Source organism: Zootoca vivipara, chromosome 11 (assembly GCF_963506605.1).
Source record: "Zootoca vivipara chromosome 11, rZooViv1.1, whole genome shotgun sequence".
Lineage (NCBI taxonomy): Eukaryota > Metazoa > Chordata > Lepidosauria > Squamata > Lacertidae > Zootoca > Zootoca vivipara.
In genome coordinates, this window is record NC_083286.1 from 13,671,268 (window position 1) to 13,697,544 (window position 26,277).

The 26,277-nt window shown below is 42.9% G+C and overlaps 2 protein-coding genes across 2 annotated transcripts in view; both read right to left on the reverse strand.

Annotated features, from left to right (window-relative positions):
• The window catches only part of SLC27A6 (solute carrier family 27 member 6), a 46,029-nt gene extending 25,490 nt beyond the window's left edge, over positions 1–20,539 (reverse strand). The window contains exons 1-4 of the mRNA XM_035100003.2: positions 19,515–20,539; positions 6,602–6,808; positions 4,416–4,574; positions 2,094–2,218 (exon numbers count right to left, since the gene is read on the reverse strand). Coding sequence (XP_034955894.1) covers positions 2,094–2,218; positions 4,416–4,574; positions 6,602–6,808; positions 19,515–19,995 — 972 coding nt within the window. The 5' untranslated portion in view covers positions 19,996–20,539. The remainder of the gene's footprint in view (positions 1–2,093; positions 2,219–4,415; positions 4,575–6,601; positions 6,809–19,514) is intronic.
• A 2,967-nt stretch (positions 20,540–23,506) lies between these two features.
• On the reverse strand, positions 23,507–24,152 carry LOC118076837 (cytochrome c, somatic-like). Its single transcript, XM_035099959.2, has one exon. It carries the CDS (start codon positions 24,074–24,076, stop codon positions 23,762–23,764), a length of 315 nt encoding a protein of 104 aa, XP_034955850.2. The 5' UTR covers positions 24,077–24,152; the 3' UTR covers positions 23,507–23,761.
• Between the last annotated feature and the right edge of the window lie 2,125 nt (positions 24,153–26,277).

Below are 26,277 nucleotides of genomic sequence, written 5' to 3' on the forward strand. Positions count from 1 at the left end.
GGGGGTGTTGTTCCATCTGGCAAGCTATTAGCCTTGCATAGATAGAGCATTTGTAACAGCATGACACTGAATTCTATCTACCTTCGTTGTTTTAAATTATACTAGTTTATTTCTACTCTGTTAGCTGCCTTAGCAACATACATTATGTTGAAAGTGTGGGATGTGTTGTGTAAATAAGTAAATAACACAACATATTGTTGTTGTTTCTCCTTCAGCAGTTATGCTGGCCCTAATAAGAGGGAGGCAGCTATTACAAAACAAAACAAAAACAAAACTGGCCTCGAACCAAAGCTTTAGCACTCCCAATGAGACCTTGTTTTATTTTCTGCACAAACCCCATCTTCAGTCTGTCAATTGCTATTCTCAGTTCTACACTGAAAGAATATGCAACCTAAATCAGGCAGGGCTCATACTAGGGTGTCAACAATCCAATCTGATCCACACCCTTCTGAATATAGTAGCATAGTAAAAAGAATGGGAAACTATTGTTGGTAATTAGCACTGGGTGTATATAAGGAATTTGTCTGGCTGGAGTGGCTGTGTCTTCAAATATTTTTTTGTAATTCTTCATCTGCATAGCTGCCAAGTCTCCTGTTTTTCGCAGGAAACCCCCGTATTTAAACCTGTTTCTCGCTGTTATCCCGAATGGAGAAAAATCCCATAAATCCCTCAGATTTTCTACCTGCCAGGGAGTCTCCTCCTGTGCATGTCTGGACATGCACAGAACCGATTTTGGGTGCCACTCTGCCCATGTCTGGGCACTGGAAATCGGGCAGCGCCGGCACCGGAAGTTGCTTCTACGCATGTCCAGACATGCGTAGAAGCGACTTCCGATGCCGCGCTGCTCCCGATCCCAGATTTTTCTTACTGGGAGTTGGAGGGAATGCATCTGAGATATGAATTTGTAGGTGCCATTACACATTTTTATAGGACAGTGGTGAGAACCAACAATTTGTATTTCTCTTGCTTTGAACTTTCCTATTGTTCTTTCTTGATTTATCTTCTTAAGTTTTTACTTACTTACTTGTTAGATTTGTAACCCCTCTTCATTAACAGATTTCAGGGCCGTTCACAATGTAAGATGAAAGAGAACACATTTTTTCTGGATGTTTGTGCATGACATGGCAGTAAATGCTGTCAGTCCCAATATAGGCATTTCCATAAATAACTGAGGAATTGCCGTTTTGTGGGGAAGTTGCTGAGCCAGAAACTAACTATGAGAAGTCTGAATTGCTGTGCGTACCGTAAATATTGGCACCAAAGTGCAAATGCGTATCACGCATGCCATGGAGACTACATCTAACTCTGCTTTCACGCGTACCGTTTTTTTCTCCGTGTATAACACAACTCCATGTATAAGACAACCCCTATTTTTGGGAGCCCCAAATTAAGAAATTTTAAAATTAAGGAAGTTGTTGAGCTTTTTGGGGAAAATCGCAAAAGCAGTTGTTGAGCTTCTTTTATAATTTTGCTGAGCTGTTTTTCAAAGCCCCCCCCCCTCCTTGCCAACTGTTCCTTGCTACCAACAAGACTCCAGCCCTCGTTTACTTACCGTATTAACCCAAATATAAGAAAACCCCCAATTTATCACTAAAATTTTCATTAAAAGGTTGTCTTATACATGGGAAAATACTGTACTTTAGAAGCAGGTAGATTTCTTTTAGAAGCAATAAGATAAAAGGAGGCAGGCTATCCTTTCAAAGAGTTCCCTGCCTCAATATATATTTGGCTGGGATCCTTGGCTCAGGAGAGATTTATGCATGCTTAGCATGAGTGAAATTCTTGCAGCACCCATTTTTTCTTACTAAAAATATGTTGACATTCTTGCAATCTTGGGGACAAATCCAACACTGTTTACCCAGGCTAGAAACCGAGATAGCAGGAGTGTTCCAACTCATTCAGAATTGTTAATGGATGCCAGAGTTTTCTGCCGCACATGTTTTAAGCATAGTTTAAATAATTTTATGATGGTATCTGATTATGTTTTGTATTGTTTAAAATTGTCTTTCGTAAACTGCTCTAGGGTCTCATTAGATGAAGAGTGGGCTATCGATAAAACTAACATATAAATATATTATTTTAATCGGACTTACCACAGGCTGCTTGCAAAGGTAACGACACAGTTCCCCAATATATTGAATAACTGTAATATTATACTTTTTGCAATCAGTCCAGAACTGGCTAGCTGAAAACTTCTTTCTTAAAACACATGTCGCACCTTGGGGGGGGGGGGGACAAAACCACAGTTTCAGGATTAACATTTGGTTGACACTAAGCACAGTACCTACTGGATAATCTTATTTAGTTCTAACATCCTTAAGAACAGATTTGAATTTAACTGATACACACTTGGTTTAATTGTTTAAAAACTCTATGTACATGTTGCAACACATTGGCGCAGAGAACCTCAAAGTCTTGGGGGCTGAATGCAGATCCCCGTACCTCTCTGTGTGGCCCTTAGACTCTCCTCAGGCCATACCTCTTAGTGTCTAACTTGCACACTATTTTTGAATGACTGGAATGGGTCTTTGAACTCTGATCATGTGTCCTGCTTGTCTGGATCATAGCTGTCAAGTTTTCCCTTTTCTCACGAGGAAGCCTATTCAGCATAAGGGAATTTCCCTTTAAAAAGGGGAGAACTTGACAGCTATGGTCTGGATGGCTGATAGTGGGGTGAAAGATTTTGCATAAAAACTAGGCTCCTGTAGAAAGGTAAAGTTTACATTTGTTGCCCCACCCACTTTCGCCTCTTTTCCCACCTACCACTGGCATGTGGCCTCAAATGGCTTAGAAGGGAATATGGCCTCAGGCTGAGATGTTCCCCACCCCTGAAACACACTGTGCCTTTGCATGAAGGCTGAACTTGGCCCAGTGACTCTGCTCTGTTGCCAGAGGAGAAGTGTGTTAGTCTGTTATAGCAAAAGCAGCAACAGATTTATTACGGCACAAGCTTCTTCAAACACTGAATTGGATGCATAAACAATAAATCTACCCTTCCGCGGGGCTCTTGGACGTTTTCACACTGCTGGCAGGCCACGACTAGGGCAAGTCCTTGATATCAGGGGAGCAGGGTGAACTGGAGTGTGCATTTTAAGCCTTTTATGGTTGGTGGGTTGTATCCCAGTAGCTGACAGTGCTAGCTACCAGGTTGATCACCACTCCTGAACAACATGTTTGGTGTGTCTTTGAGGTCATTGATTCTACCACAACACTCTTATAATGCAGCCATATTGGCTGCCGCCCTTCTGGGTAGTACTGGCAAATTTCCTTTGAGGTGAAAATGCCTGTTTACACAGAAACTTGCAGAATGCTATATGAACTGAGAAGGGATGTTTAATTTGCTTGCTGCTCCTTAGAGTTTGGATGCCCTGCTTATCCAACCACACCCACTCTGACACTTTTTTGTGCACGCAGGAGTCCTCTGCGTATCAGAAAGTTACATGGTATTAGTGTGAACTTTCATCCATTTTATGCAGAGCAAAAACTAAGACCCAGCTTTTCAGAGTAATTTGGCTGATTAGGAAAAAGTGAAACTGCAGTAACCCCCCCCCCCTTTTTTAAACAGAAGATGCTTTCATCTCTGTCTTTCTCCCAAATCATGGAAAACAAATTATGCTTATCACCATATGATCTGCAGCCAGTACAGAACCATCTCAACAACATAAAGCTATCCTCAGAGGCCTGTAACTCAAGTCCTATGGGAGCATCATGTATCAGGTGGAAGGAGATATTCTCCAGAGCTTCTTACAGCTGCCCTTTCCCGTGACCCAGGGCTCTGACTCTCCATCCTTATAGGGCTGGGCCCCTTAAAAGTAGCTCTACTCATAAGCAATGGGGCTCAGCTGTTCAGAGAAAGCAGCAGTCCTATTTAAGGCTCAGTGTAGGGTTCCTGCTTGTCATAGGGATATTAAGGCCTGCTTTGTCCGACCTGCAGCCTAAGCTTCATTTGGATCTATCCAGCTGATACCTGCATTGCTTGCCTTTTGGAACTTGACCTCCGCTTTGCCTGACCTTGCCTTGATGGAACCTAACCTGTGATGGAACATAACCTGTAACTTTGCATTCCTTCAATATGCCAAGCATGCACCCAAAACATGGACTAGAAGCTGTCCCCTGGCTAGGACAGCATGCACCGCCCACACATGAATTATAATTCTGTAATCATCAAGGGAATTACTGAGCTTCTCTAAATTGGTACCACAGCAAAGTGGCAGAATGAGATTCGAAATGTGACTTAAAACAACTACACCCCATTAATGTGTTTATTGGTTGAGGGTCTTTTCTTGGCTTATTCTAACTATTTCAGTGTAGAAGTTGATCATTCATCTCCTTTAGAAACACTTGTTATGCAGTTTAACAATACTGTACACACTTTCCATCAGCATGACTAAAGACTGCTTGGCTGCTTGCCTTACCCAGTTCAATGCATCCACCAATGCCAAGTAGAGAAGCTGCACTGTGGTAAAGGGGGAGAGTAATATAAATTATGTCATCAGAAGTAGCACCAAATGCCCATAATCCAGCAGCTCCTTTTAGAACTTGCAGGTGACTGATAATTGCCGCCTTTGGTAAACCTGAAACAAAGAAATAAAATATACACAAACTTTTTTTTTTCTTTCAAATGAAGTAAACACTGCTTAATTACAAAATCAATGGCTACCTTTTGCACTCCAGCGTGAAATTTTCATCTATATGCTAAAAAAGTTTATGTAATTTGCACAAACAAATTGTTCTGGGATATTACTAAGTAACATCCAAAATAAACAAACAAACCAGTTGCTCCTGCTGAAGCCCATTCACTATATATTCTGCGAAAATATTAAAATAACAGGCAAGTAAATGCACTAAGAAAACATATTATTTCAAAATGGGATATTGAAATTTGACGTAAAAATATTTTATTGTTTGAAGAAAAAGGAAATAATAATATATATATTTTAAAAGAAAGCTTGTTATTTCAAAACAATTAGCCAGTTTATGGAAGCTATATACTCCCTGCTACCCAGGTATATAAAACAAAAAGCTCCATCAATGATCCCCCCCCCCCGGAAACTATTAAAACTTTTTACAGATTCGACATCCTTATGTTCTTTCACCTATGGCACTTTCCTGATTTAAATTCAGGCATCGCATCTTGACATAGCTGCCAAGTTATCCCTTTTTTAAAGGGAAATTCCATTATGCTGAATAGGCTTCCTCGAGAGAAAAGGGAAAACTTGGCAGCTATGCATCTTGAAGCTATAGGCATCAAAGGTGTTACAGGTGTGAATTAGATTAGGAAAATAGCTTGGTTGGTGGAGGGAGGGGAACAAGCTGTTAACCAGCTCCCTTTCCCCTCAGATTCATTTGAATAAAAGAAAAAATGTGTGTGATCCAATCTCTGATATTCTATCACACATATAGTTGGGTCAAATTATTTCCTTGGAGAAGAGCTTCACTTCTGGACCTGGTCACACTACCTTCTTTGCTTGAATTATAAAGTTGTAAATTTTTAGGCAAATGATGCTTTTGCAAATTCTATATGCAGCATGAATTAAACTGACTTGCGCTTCAACCTGATCCTGGAAGATGTGAGGGACCATGCACACAAGTGCGGCTTTAAATGTATGAAAAATTAAGATTTAAGCACTTGACACTTGGTTTCAATAACACAAGTTAAAAACCGGGGTGGGTGGGTGTGCTACATCATTGATCAGGAAATATTATGGGTAATGGAGATAAGACATGTTCTGCAAGCATCAAAGAAGAAAAAGAAAAGGTATCTATAATATTGGTATATGACAGAGACACACAAATTAGCCTTTGCTGTTAATCAAAATGAAATGAAAAGATGACAAATAGGGCCTCTTAAATAACATTTAATACAAAAATAATTGTAAAATTTAACAAATAATAATAATACTATGAGTGAAACATTTTGTTTTTAATCAGCTATATAATGTTGCTTTTCATGTCCTCTGATAAGGAGTGTTTCAAAACAAGCACATAAAGATCTTAGCTTCTTAGCATCTGTACCAATGGCAACAAACCTGGCCATCTGCTTCAAAACTAAAGGGCTAGTTAGTAACTTAATCCTATTTTCTTTCTCCACAATGACCTGTAAGCTCAGCAAGCTTGGACAGGAAACATTTCATAACAGATGTATAACAACATGCTAAGGAAGGAGATTATAAAGCTCACAAAGCCAAATTCCAAAGCTACGTCACATGATCAGAAAATATGCTGCCATTTGTTCCAGTGTTCAAAGTAGAATTACGGTAGTAGGTGGTGGATGTTGTTTTGCAATATGAAAAGGTAAAACAAAAAGTAGTTATTTCTTTAAGGAGTAAGTTTAATGCCCTGGCCATCTGGAAAAACTGAAAAGCTTACTACTATATAGGTTTATGGGGTCAGAAGAATACAGTAGGCAGCTGGCCTTTAAATAGAAAGAAAGAAAAGTTTTAACTGTTTTGCAAGCCAAGAGCTTTTCCAGGTTGGGCCCTCCCATATCAGTGTAGATTTGTAGTGTGTTTGCACTAGGTTAATCATTAAACAAACAGAAAACCAGAAAAAGCACAATCACTTCTGAGTGTGTATCAAAAACCTTTATAGAATGTTGTACCTGTTGTTCCAGAGGTAAAAATGTAGAGGTGAGGATCCTTCACGTTATTAGCAACACAGAGATTAACTGGTACAGGATCATCAGAGACAACTTCCAGCTTGTCCAAAATGGTATTAACATGTGGCAATGTGGATTCTTTCGCCATCACCCAAATCCTGATATTTTCTTGGAGGCTAGGAAGAATTTCCTCCAAGGTTCCAAGCATATCTAAAAAATAATATTGCAGCATATTAAATAGAATACTGGATTCAATAACTATATATCAGTAGTGAAATGCCTGTCAAGATTGGAGACTGGGGCAGGAAGCAGGTCAGGTATGTGTCCCAGATTACAATCTTCAACAGAACCCAAAAGGAGCCACTGAGAACAAAATATACTATCATCTAAAAAGCATCATTCTGCTTTTCATTTCTTCACTGCACTAGGGTATGAGAAAGACATGATATTTAGCCTCACGCAACACTAATCCAAAGTTTGACAAAAGGGTAACTAAGCTATGCCTTCCCCCAGATGTTGTCGGACTACTTGACCATTAGCTATGCTGGCTGGAGCCAATGGGATCCCACAAATTTATCAGGGCCATGGGATAGCACATGTCACGGCTTAAAGATTAGCTACTTTTTCTTTCATTCAAAAAAGGAACTAAGTCAGCATGAGTCAGCGGCCTTCAATGAATTGGCAAAGCCTGCTTGACTCATGCATGTGTATACCGTATTTTTCGCTCCATAAGACACACTTTTCCCCTCCTGAAAAAGGAAGGGGAAATGTCTGTGCGTCTTAGGGAGCAAAGGCACTAGATGGCAGCGGGATCCCTTGGCTGCCGCTGCAGTCGCGAGCGGAGGGATGCCTCTGCCACTGGAACCATGGCTCCCATCAGCAGCAGAGGAACGAGTAGCCCGAAAGCAGCCCTTTCGGGCTGCTCCTTCCTCCGCCGCAACCGCCAACAGTGGCAAAGGGGCAGGGGAAGGAATGAGCAGCCTGAAGACAGCCCTTTCGGGCCGCCTGTCCCTCTGCCGCTCGCAAGAGCTGGCATAGGAGCTGCGGTTGGGAGAGGCACAGCGCAGCGCCTCTCTCAACCGCTCCTCCTGTGCCTGCCCCAGCGAGATGCGGCGGCAGGACCGGTTGTTTATTAAATAGTTTAGTACAACAAATGATTCAGAATATTTTTTCTTGTTTTCCTCCTCTAAAAACTAAGTGCGTCTTATGGTCGGGTGCATCTTATGAAGCGAAAAAATATAGGCTGGTCTGTTTGGGTGTTTGTGATGGTTGGTTGGGTAGAAAGCTGGTTGCGTTTGATGTGTAAAGTTGTTGGTCGTGGTTGGAGAAGTTTTTGCTTTTGTAATAAAAGCAGCATTCTGCAAAGTACTCTTTTTTCAAGGACTCTTTGTGCCAACTGGGGTCCGAGGACCAGGCAAAGGAGGTCAGAACCTTTTGCTTTTTTCAAACACTGACAGAACACACACATCCCTGCTTCTCCTCTGATGTGGCTGTGAAGAGGCCAGAGGATTCCCATTGGCAGATCTTAAATATAAGCTCGATTTGTACTGGGAGAGGTGGTTTTGTCAAGTATCATTGTCCCAAGTGGTTTAGGCTTTAAATGTTAACAAACCCCTGAACTTGCCTTATTGTCTAATTAAGATGTGCCAGGGCACATCTTTCAAAACTGAATCAATACCTCTACAGCTGGGTGTCCCACTAAGCACTCTAGCAGCTGCATTTTCAACAGGCTGTAGCTTGCAAACCAGATGTAAGGGAAGCCCCATGTACAGCATGCCGATGGGATCCAACAACTTTAGCAGGGCCATGGATTAGCTAGTCCTGGCTTAGCATTATGGGGGAAAGCACATGAACACACATGCACGTGTTTGTGTGTGTGCGCACACGCACGCACGCACACACACACACACCCCTGCTTCTCCTCTGATGTGGCTGTGAAGAGGCAATCAGAGGATTCTACTTGGCAGATCTTAAATACAGGGGACCCTCCGGATACAAACTTAATTCATTCCAGGAGTCCGTTCACACCTTGAAAATAATGTAAATAGAGGTACGCTTCTGCGCATGCACACAGCGCGATGGAGTGCTTCCGTGCATGTGCGTGGGGGCGAAACCCAGAAGTATACACCTCTGGGTTTGCTGTGGCCATAACCCGAAAATTCCATAACCAGAGGGATATGTAAGTAGAGGTATGACTGCATAGCTGTCAAGTTCTCCCTTTTTAAAAGGGAAGTTGGGTCATTCCATTGTCACGGGTGGGACACTTGGACCATGTTTTTTGGTATTCACACATGTGTAAGAATGTAAATATACATAAAAATTAACAACCAAAATTTGAACTATGTTCTTAATAAGATACTGAACATTTTACTAATTTTTTATTATTTTTATGGATATTTTTGACAATTTTATTAAATGTTAAAGTATTGTCACGGGTGGGACAAAAAAAGGACATGGAGCTTGAGATAAGTTTGATTTATGGAAAAACTCTGTGAGTTGGGAGGTGAATCAATTATAAACTCAGCATATCTGTTTAAATCAATGTTTATTGGTTACAACTATGCAATCAGAAATTTAGGTTAAGAAATTTAATGATACAAAATTAAGGGAAAAATGCTGTCACGGGTGGGACAATGAAATGTCACGGGTGGGACGCGTCTGGCATACACTCGATTTAACATACAATTAAGGTTGTTAAAAATGGAATAATTACAAAATTATTATTTTGTAACTATTACTTTTGTAACTATTACTTTTGTAACTATTACTATACTTACTATCTATCTACCATAGCCTACAAAGTATAATGTTGTATTTACTAAAATTAAAATCTATTAAAAAATATTTTCTTCTAGTCCATCTCTGGGCCAATCAACCACTTTCAAACACATCTACATTTTCAGTAAATTCATAAAAAATGTTCCTTCTGACTCGTTTAACATTAGGTTGGGGTAAGATACTAAGAATATGTTCAAACTGCACATATGATATGTCTTTTTCATCAACTTGAAACAGCTTTCCAGAATTGTTAACTGCTCGCATACACATCACCTTGACTTCTCCATCATCTTCAACATTACTTTGGCATATTGCAGCATATCTATATTTAGTAGGCCTGGTTCTTTGTCTTTTTGTAGTTGTTTCAAATTCAACTAAAACATATGTCCCAATAGTCACTCCATCAACGAACGGCTTCACTCCAACCACCGGCACATCTGTTTCATTTGTACAACTTGCTACACCATCTTGTTTTTCTGTGTCACTATCAGAATCTCTGTAAACATCAGAAACTTTTAACTTGAACAGTTCTGTGAAGACTACGTGGGTGGACTTTTGAAAAGAAGGTCCATAAACTAAACTTCTTTTGCCTTTAGCTTTAAAAAAATGGTTGGACTGCACGTTTGGAATCTTCCTCACCAAAGTCCAGCGCTCATCTAGCATCGCCATATTTGCACTGATATCAGTAGGTGTTAAAAGGACAAACTTCACTCTTGGTACTGCTTTTTCAGCACATTTAACAAAATCTGAGACTGAATTGATTACTACTCTCCTTTGTTTCACTGCATTCCAAACTGCTTGCTTAGTTAATCCACCAATCCCATCCACGGCACCCTTGCCGTGGGATGTAGCAAAAAAAACCCATTCCCCATCAACACCAAAGTCTTCAGGCATAAAACACAGATTGGACAGTGTGTACTTATTTTTGAACTGACCAGCACACCCGTCAGAAAAGATTTTGACCTTTGTCAGTCTGTTAAATTCTTTCTTAAGTTCTTCAATTATGGCTTTTAGGCATGCATATACTGAGTATTTGTCGTGGGTTAAGTGATCCGAAACCATGGCAAAAGAACGTACTTTGCCTTGAGTCCAAGCGCAACCAGTAAATACTGTGATTTGGTTGTGGGTCCAGTGTGCACTTTGGATTTCATCTTGCGATGTTGCCAAATAGTTTTCAGCAAAATCCACTTGAAGAATCACCTCATCATCAGCTACTGTGTCCTTCATATTTTTGAAAGCTTTAGCTTGTAATCGCTTTACAAAGAAGTGCTTCTTAAATTTACTAAATTGATTTTGTAGCTCATTGACAGCTTCTTCTATGGTTCCTTTTGCTTCAAAAACCTTAGGCCGGCTAGAACAGTCATCTTTCCATTGCTTCCAGAAAATCTCAGACGACATGTTTAAGTCTTCATCAATTAGGGTGTGCAAATTAAGTACACACTTTTTGCATTCACCATTCATGCATTTTTCATTTTCCAAATCACAACAAGTAAGGCTCAAAAGATCAGAATGTGTGGAAGGGAAAAAAATGTCTTTCCTACTTATGGCTTCAATTAGGAAATTGAAATTAGCGTGGTATTTGCAAACGCAAACATTGTGTGGCATTTGAGAAGCTAAGTCAATATTTTTAGGCCTCAGTTCATAAAATTTTGATTTGCTGATTTCAACTGTTGGGTTATCAATCTTAAATAAGGCATAGGCCTCTTGGACTGTCATATTCATATGCCGCTTTTGGATTTTGATTCTTTTTCCACTTGTTGGATCTTTAATAGATTTGACATCCTTAATTCCTGGTGCCTGCCTGCTAATATCATCTGAATTATAAAACTCATGGACCTTTGAGATATTATCTTGTGAAATAATAGAACTTTTGGTGTTCTGTTTAGGGCTTTTATCAAATAGTGTTTTTGGCGCTTGAGGTGAACTCTCATACACAAGCTTTCGTAACACGGCTATTCTTTTCCGTGGACTTAATGGCAACACTCTTTTAACTTTGGTAACAGCCTTTCCAAGAAATTGTGGGCATTTAAATGACCCAATCTCTGGAATAGTAGTGTCGCCAATTGGCCTAGATTCTTTTTCTTTTATCTTTTGTCTGTACTTTCTTTTGCGCTCAGTTTCTTTCCGTCTGTATTCCATAAGTGATTTTGCAGACAAATTCTTTACCAACTTCATCTTTTCTCGCCTCTTCTTATCTCTGACCCTCTCCTTTTCTTTGAAGCTTTCACATTTGTTTTTATCTTGTTTTAGTTTTTCACGCAGCTTTCTCATACGTTCTGCAGATGTAGTCTTTCCCATTTTGTGTATTGATTCAAAGGTTATATTATCTGTATTACTGTATGTATTCGCATTAGGGTAAAGTAACGGTAACTGCCTTTATGTTCCAGAAGGAACAGCTACTATTGGTTCATTCAAGCAGCTGCATTTGGCTCCTTAGTCTTATTGGTTTCCACCAAAAGGCAGCTTTGTGATTGCTTGAGATTGTTCCCTCCAAAATGTATCCCTTTCTAGCTAGTTCCCCTCTCCTCAGTCCCTCAGTCTTGTTTGCCAGAATAAAGAATTGTTACATGAGGAATCTGTCTCCTGTCTGCAGAGAGCTGAAATCACTTGCTGAAATCACTAACTCAAGCTACAACAGTAAAACAAGTTGAAAACTGTCACGGGTGGGACAGAAAAAGAATTATTAAAATTTCATGGTGTTTACATTAATTAACTGCATTTTTATTATTGATAGGTGTGTTATACTCTAATACATACTCCCACAATAAAACAAACATAACCTATAAATTAGTTTTATCACAAAATAAACTTTTGTACCTTTTGCTGTCACGGGTGGGACACTGAAACAGCATCCCATTCAATAATAAAAATAAAATAGAAATAACTTACCTATTTAAAAATTTTCAAGTCCAATGTGTAGACAAAGTTCTTCATTTTAATAATATACCAACAATGACAACCACAATTTTTGTTTATCTTTAGAAAATAATGCCAACCTAAATGAACAAAATTAAGCTACACAATCAGAAAAGCGATACTGAAACTTCAAGCTCAAATTTCTCATGAAAAAAATAATTTCAAATTCTTTTTTCCTTTGGAATATTGAACTTTAATATGTTTAGTTAATGAAACTATAAGTAAAATAAGTATATTTTAGAAATAATTTTTTTTTAATCAGGCTCATTTTTCACGGAATGGCCCAGTTCCCTTATGCTGAATAGGCTTCCTCGCGAGAAAAGGGAAAACTTGACAGCTATGTATGACTGTATAAGCTCGATTTGTACTGGGAGAGGTGGTTTGCTAGGTATCCTTGTCCCAACTGGTTTGGGCTTTAAATGTTAACAACAAAACCCTGAACTTGCCTTAATGTCCAATTAAGATGTGCCACATCTTTCAAAACTGACACAGTACTGTACCTATACAGCTGGGTGTTCCACTAAGCACTCTAGCATTTTCAACTGGCTGTAACTTGCAAACCAGATGCAAGGGTAGCCCCATATACAGCACATTACTGTAGTCTAGTTGGGAGGTTACCAATGTATGGGCCATCTGTGCAAAGCTCTCAGTGGATAAAACTGGTTTTAGATAGAACACCAACCCAAGCTGGTAATGGGTGCTTTGAGCCACTGAGGCCACCTGGGCTTCTAATGAAAACAATGAAACTAGAAGAAGCCCCAAATCACACACCTGCTCCTTCATATGGAATACAACCCGATCTAGAACTGGTACACAATTCGGTTTCCAGACACGGCCACTATCTTGTCAGGATTAAGTGACAGTTTATTAAGAACATATTGTCCCTCCAGATTCAGATGTTACAGAGAAATAGAGATTGCCACCGTCAGTATACCAGTGACATCTTGGCCCATAGCTCCTAATGACACCTCCAGTGACTTCATATGGACATTAGATAGTACTGGGGACAAAAGCATGTCCTATGGCACACCACAGAGGGTCAAGGCACAGTCACCCAAAAACATTTTCTGGAATCAATCCTATAAGCAGAACTGAACCCACCATAAAATGGGGCACTCATCCTGTGACTCAGTGACATCCCAGGAGCATAGCTGCCAAGTTTTCCCTTTTCTCACGAGGAAGCCTATTCAGCATAAGGGAATTTCCCTTAAAAAAAGGGAGGACTTGGCAGCTATGCCCAGGAGGATACCACGATCAACAGTATCAAAACCTGCTGGAAGTACATAGAGTTCATAAAGAATTGGCAGATTGCAGCTGCTCCCATTCTCTTGATAGAATAGCATTTCAATGATGCCTAGTGATTATGTTTCCATATCATCTTACATCACTTCCTAAAGTACAGTACTTTTCAAAGCAAGTTAATTTTGTTGAATAAAATCCATTTCCCCCCGATTCTAAACACACATTAGTTTCTCCTTACTTTTTTCAGAATGAATTTCATCAATGCAAGAACTTACTCCCATCAATCTTTAATTGAAGACAGCTGCATTCATCTGGTAATATGTAGGCTAATAGAACTTTCAGAAGAAAGACTTTTGAAGCAAAATATTAAACTGAAACATGCTAAAAGAATAAACAATCCAAGTACAACTCCAGATGTCATTCATTTCTACTTCAGTTTCAGCATAATTTTTTAGAGTACAGTCTCACAGTGATCCTATAAAAGTCAATTCAGTAATTTTTGTGGAGATTCAACAATATTTACAGAACTGTTCCTTACAAAACAAATTGAATTATCTAGTGATTTTTAAAAATGCACACATTGTCTCCATACTTGGCTCTTGTTCTTAAAAACTATCTCATAGAACAGAGCGTCATCCTCCATGTGAGCACGACAAAACAAGACACAAGTCTATTTACCATATGCAACAAATGACATATGGAATTTGTACAATGTTCACAAGGAATTAACCACCATGCAAGACCATCTTTAGTCTTGTGTTAAGTGGTCAAAGAGGCAATGATCAGTATTCTTGAAATACAATAAATCTTCCAGAGTTTTTACTAGTGACATTTTACAGAAATCTTTAGCATCAACTAAAGTTGGATTTAAAAATTATGTTATTCATGTGTCTTGTACCAGTATGTGATAATCCATATGTATATGCCTATATATATCAGCTATTTCAGGAAAACATGTTATACATGCTCAGGACCACAATGCCCCAAGGACAACCTCTTCTCATATGAACCAACCTGGACCCTGCAATCATCATCTGAGGCCCTTTGTCATCTTCCATTCCATCTGAGGTCAGGAGGGCAGCAACACAAGAACAGGTCTTTTCTGTGGTAGCTCCCTGTTTGTGGAATGCTCTCCCCAAGGAGGCTCGCCTGGTGCCTTCATTACAAGTCGTTAGGCAACAGGTGAAAAAGTTTTTCTTCAACCAGGCATTTGGCTGATTAACATTCTATGGCAGGCATCCCCAAACTTTGGCCCTCCAGATGTTTTGGACTACAATTCCCATCTTCCCCAACCACTGGCCCTGCTAGCTAGGGATCATGGGAGTTGTAGGCCAAAACATCTGGAGGGCCGCAGTTTGGGGATGCCTGTTCTATGGCTTTTTAAATGTATTCGTGGGAGGGGTTTATTGGTTTGTTTTTGTTTTATTCTGTATTTTGAATTCTTAGTTTGTTTTTTCTGTTGTGAACCGCCCTAGGATCTTCCGATGAAGTGTGGTATGCAAATTTAATGAATAATAATAAGTAATTCTCAAATACTTATGCCTGTCAGTGGAAATCAGCACATACTGTTTTCAATAATCAAGATCCTTATTGATCACTGTATTCTTTCCCACTTGGTAATTCTGCATCAGGGAGAGGCTTTCATATTTGAAGGAAAGAATGTTGGGAGTCTGCAAACCTTCTAGGAAACTTTCTTTAAGAGGTTGGGTGATGGCAGATAATTAGGACACCCAAACTTTTATAGCACCTTGGAAGAGTTTATTTATTCTTTATTTGTAGTCTGCCCTTCTCACAAGAGTTCCAGAGTAGCAGACGATAACATTATAAATCATAACTGATAAACAAATCAAATCAAAGAGCATCATAAAATTAAGTAAAAATCACCATGTAGAGGGGTTAACAGTTGCATGCATGTGGGGATAGTTGACACTATAAGGCACCATCCTCTGCATTCTGCTGTCCATGCAACCATGCATAGGGAGCGTAACTGCTGTCTTCAAATACAGTGGTACCTGTGGATATGTACCTGATCCGTTCCGGGGTGCCATTTGCACCCTGAAAATATGTATCCAGAGAGGTGATAAAGCGCGTGCACAAAGTGCCAATAAAGCGCTTCTGCGCACGGGCGAAACGCGCAGAAAGCTTCTGTACATGCGGCGGAACCCAGAAGTAAACACTTCCGGGTCCGCGGAATACGCATCCCGAAAGAACGCAACCCACAGCGTATGCAACCTGAGGTATGACTGTATCTTAAAGGTGGTCATACGGAAGATGAAGCAAATTTGTTCCCTGCTGTTCCAGAGAACAGGACTAGACTCAGTGGGTGGAAATTGTATAAAAGCAGATTATAGCTAAACATCAGGAGAAGCTTCCTAACACTAAGAGCTGTTCATCAGTAGAACAGGCTGCCTCAGGAAGTATTCTCTCTCCTTCATGAGAGGTATTTAAGCAGATCCAACCGACTGAGCCTCATGGGTTTGCTGTTCGGAAGGTCGGCAGTTTAATTCTGCATGACGGTAGTGAGCTCCCATAGCTCTGTCCCAGCTTCTGCCAACCTAGCAGTTCAAAAGCACACCAGTGCAAGTAGATAAATAGGTACCGTTGCAGCGGGAAGGTAAACAGTGTTTCTGTGCACTCTGGCACTCATCACAGTGTCCCATTGTGCTAGAAGGGGTTTAGTTATGCTGGGGTTTAGAAAGCTATCTGTGGACAGCTCCCTCGGTCTGAAGCGAGATAAGTGGCACAAACCATAGTTGCCTTTGACTGGACTTAACCATCCGGGGTCCTTTACCTTTACCTTTTTACAGCATTGAGCAGGGGAGGTTCGATTACATTAAAGAGAGAGAGATTTCTGCATTGCAGGGGGTTGGACTAGAAGACCCTTTGGGTTCTTTCAGCTCTACAATTCTATGATTCTATGACTCTTAAAAAGCAGAGACATCACTTTGCCGACAAAGGTCCATATAGTTAAAGCTATGGTTTTCCCAGTAGTGATGTATGGAAGTGAGAGCTTGACCATAAAGAAGGCTGATCGCCGAAGAATTAATGCTTTTGAATTATGGTGCTGGAGGAGACTCTTGAGAGTCCCATAGACTGCAAGAAGATCAAACCTATCCATTCTTAAGGAAATCAGCCCTGAGTGCTCACTGGAAGGACAGATCGTGAAGCTGAGTCTCCAAAACTTTGGCCACCTCATGCGAAGAGAAGACTCCCTGGAAAAGACCCTGATGTTGGGAAAGATTGAGGGCACAAGGAGAAGGGGACGACAGAGGACGAGATGGTTGGACAGTGTTCAAAGCCACCAACATGAGTCTGATCAAACTGCGGGAGGCAGTGGAAGACAGGAGTGCCTGACGTGCTCTGGTCCATGGGGTCACAACGAGTCGGACAAGACTAAACGACTAAACAAACAAACAAATGAGTCTATGTCCACAGTGCCTCCCAATTCTACTATTTTACCCAGCAGTTTCACCTCTATAAATGCCCCTCTTCATCCGCATTACATTAGCAAACCCAGGTTTGGAATTGCCAAAGATACATTTGCTGACTTAACATGTATTTTATGTTAAGCCTCTGGCTTATATTCAAGGTAGTGCTAAGGTTCCAACTGTGCAGGGAGTTTCCTTGAGGGATGGAAGCATATCCTCTGTCTTCCCTCTGTATGCCCCTAAAATCTGTTCTGGGTTTTTCCCCAGACTCTTTAGAGCAGATCTGGGGATGGGATGCAGGGAACATGAGAGGGTGCAATTCCCATTGTACTAGCAGGAATCCTTGGGCTGGCTCCTGCTAGCGCACCAGGTTAGCTGAATATAGCTTTCCAAATTGGAGCCATAACAAATAGAATAAACTACCACTTGTTGGCTCATGCCGGTATTAAACAAGACATATAAGAATAATCAATTCCTACAGATTCCACATGAAAAACGTTTATGTCCCCGTGGAGATGGCAGTACCGAATCAGTGGCGCATGCCCTTCTGGCTTGCACTCTTTATAAAGACTTGAGGAATGAGATTATCACCCCTCTCTTATTGTCCATTCCGGGTCGCCCAACCACTGCCACAGTGTCCTCCTGGCAGATCAAGAGGAGCAGACAACAGCAAAGGTTGCAAGGTTTTTAGCTGGGGCAATCAGAATAAGGTCCACTATTTGACTGCTGATTCAGGACTCTAAAGTGTGTTTTATATAATCAACTTTTTATTTCTGTTCTTTGTATATTGCATTGCTGTTTTGTTGCTATGGCTGATGCCTGATGCAAATAAAGATTCATTCACTCACTCATTCAAGACTTCTAAATTGGCTGCTAAAGCATAACTGAGACCAAGTAATGTTGAGAATCTGCCCCAAACCCTTAAGATATGAAGAAAATTGCTGTGCATGCTGTATGCAACTTCTAGCAAAACATGGGACCTCTTTGTTGCTAAAGCACCTTGTCCTTGTGATTACAATTAGAACACCTTCACCTGCCACTATCAGTTTATATATTCAGAATAGTGCCAAACCTGCTTCAAGGCTCTCATGTGGGCATGTGTGTATGTAACATACAGTCTCCACACATATGCAAAACTAGACTATCAAGGAGAAGGCTTTACCCGATCAAACAATTTTCTATGCTCACAGAGCTTTCTACTCTAAGAAGTATTCAAATATGCAATCACTGATCTGCATGCAACCTGAGTTGGTATCATAGGAACTAATTCCTAGAGGCTGAGATTCATTTGTTCCCCCCCCCCCATATTTGACAGACATTGCCATTTATATGGCGTGCATACAGCATGTCATGTGATTATATGGGGCAGAGCCTAACTGCCCCCCATATTTTATTCAAGTGGGCATCCCTGGTTGACATAAACCCCACCCCCTTCTCCAGAATCAACATGGGTGTAGCCAGAATTTTTGTTAGGGGTGGCAGAACTGATGTGATTGGTCAGTTAATTAAGTACAGTATTTCTCTTGTTTTACTTGATCGGGGGAGAGGGGCAGCTGCCCCCTGCATAGCTGCCAAGTTATCCCCTTTTTTAAGGGATTTTCCCTTATGCTGAATAGGCTTCCTCGCGAGAAAAGGGAAAACTTGGCAGCTATGCCCCTGCCCCCTTTAGCTACACCCATGAGAAGGAATAAACTATAGGGCATGTTGAGGAGGGAGAATGAAATGCACTAGGATAAAGTGGTGGGCAATATGCAAATTATCAGGTGCAATGTTAGAAACAGATATGGAAGCTAGGAGCTACGATAAATGGCGCCTTAAACTTAGGTTATGGGCGCAACAACGGAATGTCTAGACGCACTTTTTTAAGAACAAGAATACAAAGCTGAAAATGAATGAACCGCAGATAATCTATTTTGTTCATTTTTCACATGGTTGATCCCACCCTCCTAATATTCTTCAGAGGGTCTCTTGTTTTTGTTTTTAATTTTTTAATTTTATTTTGACAATGTAATAATCATAAATAAGAATAAAAATGTGCACACCACCACCAAGGCCATTCCATTGTAACTATCCACCCTCCCCAAATTTCAACACCTCTTGCGATGGTTTGACCCCTTTCCATTTTAACAGTACAAATTCTACAAAACACCCTCCATATCTCCTCAAAATCACTTCTCCTGAATATTCCCAGTCTTACCTTAATAGCACATGTTAATTTATCTATATTCCACATCTCTTTATAAATCCTTCCATTTTATATTCTACTTTCCCCTTCCACTTCCTAGCTATAATGATTCATGCAGCTGTCCATAAATTTGTGAGCAACTCCTTCACAGCCTGCAAACAGAGGGTCACTTCGCCAGTCTTCAGAGAGCAGCTGAAAGTGGGGAGGCAGAAAAAGCTCCTCCTCTCCTTCCACTCTGCATTTTTAAGCCCAAATCTCAGGCGCAGTACTGCTTCCAGAAACTGCTCTCGCTAAGGAAATTCCCTGTCACCAAAGGCGCCTAAAAACAAAGGGGGAGTTTCGAACACTGACCAGGCGCGTACTTTACCTGCTCCCACCACCAGCATCTTGGGCGCGCAGCTGGCGATGCAGTGCAGGAGGGACCTGGCGCGGACGTTGAAGTTGAGGAAAGCCACCACGCAGCCCAGCTTGGCCAGCCCAAACCACGCGTGGATGAAGTCGGGCTCGTTGCTCATGAGCAGAGCCACGGTGTCGCCCCTCGCCAGCGCCCCTTCCTCGAGGAAAAGCCGCGCCACCTGGTTGCTCCTCCGGTCCACCTCCCGGTAGGTGTGCACCTGGTCCTCGTAGATGAGGAACGGCTTGTCGGGCTGCCGGCGGGCCAGCTTCCCGAAGCGCTCAAGCGCGGTGGAAACGCTGCCGCGCAGCCTGTAGACCTCGACCCTCAAGCCATAGCGCGCCACTTTCAGCAAGTACTTCAGGTCCGCCCAGAAGTAAGGGAAGAAGAGCTTCTGGAGGAAGTGCAAGGAGACGAGACCGGCCGCCACCGCCGTCGCCCAAGAGGGAAACATGAGCTCGGCGGCCGGGGCAAAAAAACAACAAACAAAAAACGACGACGACGCGCGGACTGGAAGAGTCTTTTTTTCGGGAGACCAAACAGGCGGACAAACAAGCGCACGCTGCCTGCCTGCCTCCGCCTTGCCAAGGGAGCGGGGAGGAGCCAATCCCCCGAGGCGCCCGGGAAGCCTCGTAAAGGAGCCGGGAGCGGAGGGAGGGCGCGGGAAGAGAGCGGGCAGGACGCCGCTCGAAGGAGATGAAGACGCAGCGGCTCTCCTTTTGAAGGGGCTTCGGGCCCCGCACCTGCTGCTGCCCCTTAGGAAGCGGAGGGTCCTTGTTCCCTCAGCGGACTTGAGGGAGCGGCAGCGACTTCTCCCGGCCGTCCCAGGAAAGCGCCGCCGGCGAAGGCGTGGAAAGGCTGTTGCGCGCGCCTCCTTCGTAGTCGTCCCCCCTCACTCGCTCAGTCCTTGCATAAGGCGATGAGCTGCGGCCGCCAGCGTCGACTCCGCCCCTTCGCCCGAGGCGGCGGCGCGAAAAGCGAGAGGACCGCCGCCCTCCTCTCGCCTCACGATACGCCGGGAGCAGAGGTGCCAGTTTGCGCGCCTGCGTAGGAGCCAAGGTTCCCGCCCCATAAAGTATCTGCCTTCCCCCAAAGTTCATGGGCGTTGCCATTCGAATGGTGTGCACGTGATCAATGATGTGGGGCGGGGCTTACCTGGCCCCCAATATTTTATTCCTTTTGGCACCCCTGCCTGTGACATCACATGCACATACTGTCACCCCTCCATCACGCCATGCCCCCCCAATCTGCTCAGACCACTGTTGCCACCACCGCCCTGTGGGGCCCCACTGCTCACCACCACAACCCACCTCAGTCCACTACTGCCACACAACCCTGACACTTGCCTCCCTGCCGCATCTGCCAGACCATGTGGCTCTGCCTTGCCTTCACCAGCTGAGATCTTTCTCTGCCCGCTCTGCCACCGAGGAGTGCTGCGGCGAGACCTGGCAGGCTGCTGCCGCCTCCCGCCGCGAGGACTGCCAAGCCACGGCCGCCACATTGCGCAAGGCCTGCCACGCTGCTGGCCTGCTTGCTAGACTGCCAACACCGACGTGCTTCTGGAAGCCGGCGCTCCTCCTGTCCACCAGCCGGTAGGTGTGAACCTGCCCTTTGCCGACACTTTTGCCCCAGCTTCACAAAGCCCCTCCAGCGTGGCGTAAATCCTGCCCTGTGGCCTGTAGAGCCATGGCGCATCACGTTCAGCAAGTACTTCAGGTCGGCCTGGAAGTAAGGGAAGAAGAGCTACCGCAGCGGCTGAACCACCCTGACCTTCACTGGCTGGGCTCTTTCTCCACCTGGCAGGCCCGACGTTCCTGCCACCACCTCCTGCCGTGGTGAGCCCCCCCCCCCCCAGCCTGCCAGGCCGCTGCCATGAGTCCTGCCAGGCCGCTGCCCATGGGCGTACCCAGGATCAAAACTAGGGGGGGCAAGGGGAGGGGCCAAGGCACGGAAGGGGAGGGGCCACAAAGTGGGCGGGAACAGCGAATTCGCGCTCCGCCGGGCTGTGCCCCTCCCTCCCGCCCACCGCACCGCGCTCCCTGGTTCCCCGCCGCGCTTGGCCTTGCCTGAGGGCGTGCCGGGGAGCTGGAGGGAGGGTGCGGCGCGGTGCGGCGGGAATGGCGAACTCGCGCTCCGCCGGGCTGTGTTCCGCCTCTGCCCACCAGCCCTGCTTCTAGAGTAGGGCAGCTGCCCTAACTTGCCGCATGGTGGGTACGCCCTTGCCGCTGCCAGTGTTGTGAAGCTTGGCAGGCTGCTGGCAGGCCTGCTAGGCTGACAACAAGCAGCCTAATGGCCAGCCAGCAGCCTGGCAGTCCTTGTGGCACCACTGGCGACCTGGCATGCTTCGGAAGCGGCATTTCGGATGGAGGCTCTATGCTAGGCCCTCAATAGGGGGAGGGGGGCTGAGCACCCCACTACAAAATATTGAGGGGACTGAAGACACCTCCACTCTTTGTGCCCCTGGTTGAGAGGCAGAGGTACTGGTCCAAAGTCGACCACTGAACTTCAGGGCTGAGTAGAGATTTGAACCCTAGTCTGACCTCTACACTGCACTGGCATATGAACAACAGTAACAAGTAATACATTCCAGGCTAAACTATGTTTCTAGTTCTAGTTACAGTTAGATAGCTTTGTTGGTCTACTGTAGTCGAAACAAAATTAAAAATTTCCTTCCAGTAGCACCTTAGAGGCCAACTAAGTTTGTCATTGGTATGAGCTTTCGTGTGCATGCACACTTCTTCATATACTACTAGATATGTTTCTAGTGTAACTTGTGAAATTTCCTTGCTCCTTTTACAAATGTGGTGGTGGTTCCATTCCATAATATACTGTAACGTGAAATAAAAGATAAAAATCAACATAGGCACAGGGGCATAGGCGCATCCTGTCCCATGTGTGCGCATCCTGTCCCATGTGTCATCCCTGAGGGGGTGACAAAATTGCACACCATGGGGGCGGCACTTACCATGGGACTGGCCTGCAGTGCGCCCGGGCCACGCGTCTCTCCTGGGAGTGAAGCGGTGGCTCAGGCCCCTGAGCTGCCCAAAACGGCAGCATGGGGCTTGCATCCACCAGGCAGACTCCGTGGGTGGATTGCCATGGCGCCCCCCCCCCCCCTGGGCGGATTGCCCTGCCCCTGTGGCCGGCTCGCTCCGCTCCCGGCACTCTGGGTACCAGAACAGCTAGCTATGCCCCTGCCTAGGCATCACAAAGGTAACACTTGTGAACAGATTATTTCTTAAGTTTTCGATTTACAGTCTGTCTTTGAGCAGGATCACTGCGTTGGTGCTTTCAGGCTACATTTTTCCTGAAGAAGTCCAGTACAATGTGTGAATTGACCATAAGTTACATATTTTTCCACCCTCCAGGCAGAAATGAAAAGCAGTGGATTGGGTAATGAAATTAAGAGCTTGGGTAAGTTCATTGAATAACAAGGGAGCAGCCCAGGGTAGTTGAGTGGAACTTGAAAAAACAACAGCTAATTCATACGGAACCTCTTACATATACAAGTCTGGGACTTGCTGGCTACATTTCCACACACTGCAGTTTAATATGGTTGGTTGTGATGATGCATGTGACTTTTTGTGAATATTTATTATACCATCTGACTATCATCAGATAAATTACCCATTTATCTGATAAAACAGGCTGACCTTCTGTTGAGTATTGGACAGCTTCCAATGTAACGTTTTGCAGTTAGATCATTCATAGATAGCATATATGACAGTGTTTCAGCATTACCATATTTTCTTGAAAACAACTGTAATTAAATTCCATTCCACTTCTGTACTAGTAAGTTAGTTTAAGATCCGCATGACAATTATTTTTGTATCAGCGGGTCTGATAGTTATTGCAAGAATAACTTGTTACAGTTTTTCTAAAAAGTTCACTTACCTTTTGAAGATAGCTTTAAATGGCATGGTGGTTTGTATATCGTTCGCAGTTTGTCAACTTTTTTATTTTATTTTTAATTACATGATCAGGAAACATTACAGTCACCCTGACTGCACCCATTCGAGCCTGATTTCACAATTCTATAAATTATAATACAAGAACAAGTACACATCTTAAGAACCATCCATGATCAAAAGTTCTCTGGTTGACGAGAAGGCTTTTTGAAGTTGTTACAATATAATGCATGTAAAAATAGAAAGTTTAATCTCATCAGAGAGTCATTTCCATTTGTATGGTGAAATAAATAAGGCAGCAGAAGCCATTAGTTAGAAGTGGACTCCCTTAAGGTATGCTATTAAATCTGCCCTCTCCCCCTTCTTCTTAATGCCAGCAAATATCATCTTGGTTCCTGGAATATACTTCTTGGGGTTTTCCAAGTAAACCATCAGTGTATCTTCTCCCCAGGTGATACTTTTGCTTTTGTTGGCTTCTGTGTAAGAGAAACCATCGGCCTGACCAGTCTTTCGGGCAAAAAGACCATGCAGGTTAGGGCCAGTCTTGTGCTTGCCTCCCTTCTCAACTGTGTGGCACTGCAAACACTTCTGAACAAAGATCTTCTTGCCCTTCTCAATGTCTCCCATAGTCACTGCACGCAAAGTAGAGGAAGGGATGCAAAGCCGCCACCGCGCGTTCTCCCGGTCAAGAGTTCCGCAGACTGAGCCCTCTACTTTTGTTTTATAAGGTTTACAGCACTTTGTTTTTTTAGGCGGGGGGATGACAACACATTATGAAAATTCATCTTGGTCAAGTGTTGAATATAAATATTATTTCCCTCCTTAAATAATACAATTTCATGCAAGTGATGCTGCAAACATAGACTATTTTTCAGCTGCCAGTTTTGAGGTGTGCAGGAGGCGTCTGATTATTGAGCAGTCAGGGGCCTCACACTTGAAAAATCCTTTTATCCTCTTCTTATTGTTTAAGCTTCAGATGAAAGAGGGCTCAGAAATAATTATGCAGATTTTGTTTGTCCATTCAGGACACATCTTGCATTGTGTAGTCGTGTCCCAGTTCTTTGAACTTAGGAAGTATAAATGATAAGGATTACCTTTTTTGTAGATTGCAGTTTTATCTGTAATTCAAAGCCTTAAATGAATATATAAGATAGTTTAAAATGTTAGATGTTTGTGAAGGTAGCAACAGTACTGTTGATACTGCTGTTTATAGAGCTAGAATTTGTTTGGATCTGAACTAACTAAGGGTAGAAACATCTGGTTTCAAAATGCTAATAACAGGTATAGAGAAAATTAATAATAGGTCACAATGAACCATGGGGCAGAGATTAAATCAATTGGTACCAATGGGATAATTTTTCCTACAGTTAATAGCTGGAGGGGGGAAATTTTCATGACCTCCAGGAAGGTTCTGATGAAAATAATCATCCAACAATTATTACTATTATTTCTTAAAACATCACATAGTTTCTAATAAAGCATTTAGGGTCACAAATGAGAGAAATTTCATTTTCCCCACATCACTATAACTTAAATGTAGTCAGCAACTTGAACAGGATGTCACCTCAGCAATTGTACAGTGCGTGAACTCATGATAAAATAAACACTCGCAACATCACTGTTCACAGAGGCAAGTGTATATATTTTTCCTACACAGAAATTAACTCTGTGCAGGAAAAGTATTATGGGGAAAATGGTCAGAATCGAAACAAAAGTTTACACAAATCTGAAATGGGGGTGGGGATCAGATCATGGCTTTAACTTTTCGTTTTTGATTTGCATAAGTTCAAATCTGAAAATGAAAGTTACATTAACAAGAAGGTAAAATGTGATGAATTTAATGTGAATAATGTTAAATCGCAACAAATGTATTTCTAATGTTCCAATATCCAACCACAGGTTTAACTGAGGGTGTTAGAAAACATTCCAATTAGGAGAATCATAAATGTGCATTTTTTGCAAGTTCAAATTATGAAAATCTTAGATTTCCCCCCCCCCCATTCAGTTCATATTAGTTTTAGAAGTGGCATATTGATTCAAATGTACTTTCTGACTTTATTAAACCCAAGGCTGCAATCCTAACCAAACTTTTTCAGGATAAAGTTCCATTGAACTCAGTGGGACTTAACTTCTGAGTCGAAACAAAATAAAATAAAATAATCATTCCAGTAGCACCTTAGTGACCAGCTAAGTTTGTCATTGGCATGAGCTTTCATGTGCCTGCACACTTCTTAAGCTACTTTACCTCTGAGTGTACATGCTTAGGATTAGTTACAGGTAGGTAGCCGTGTTGGACTGACGTAGTCAAAACAAAATTTAAAAAATCCTTCTAGTAGCACCTTAGAGACCAACTAAATTTGTCATAGGTATGAGCTTTCGTGTATATGCACACTTCTTCAGATACCAGATATCTGGTATCAGATACTTCTTCAGATACCCAGGTGGCACTGTGGGTTAAACCACAGAGTCTAGGGCTTGCCGATCAGAAGGTCGGCGGTTCAAATCCCTGCAACGGGGTGAGCTCCCATTGCTCGGTCCCAGCTCCTGCCCACCTAGCAGTTCGAAAGCACATCAAAGTGCAAATAGATAAATAGGGACCGCTCTGGCGGGAAGGTAAACGGCGTTTTCGTGCGCTGCTCTGGTTCACCAGAAGCAGCTTTGTCATGCTGGCCACATGACCCGGAAGCTGTCTGCGGACAAACGCTGGCTCCCTCGGCCTATAGAGCGAGATGAGCGTCGCAACCCCAGAGTCGGACACGACTGGACCTGATGGTCAGGGGCCCCTTTACCTTTACCTAACCCCCAGATTATGCTGAACTCCAGCTCTT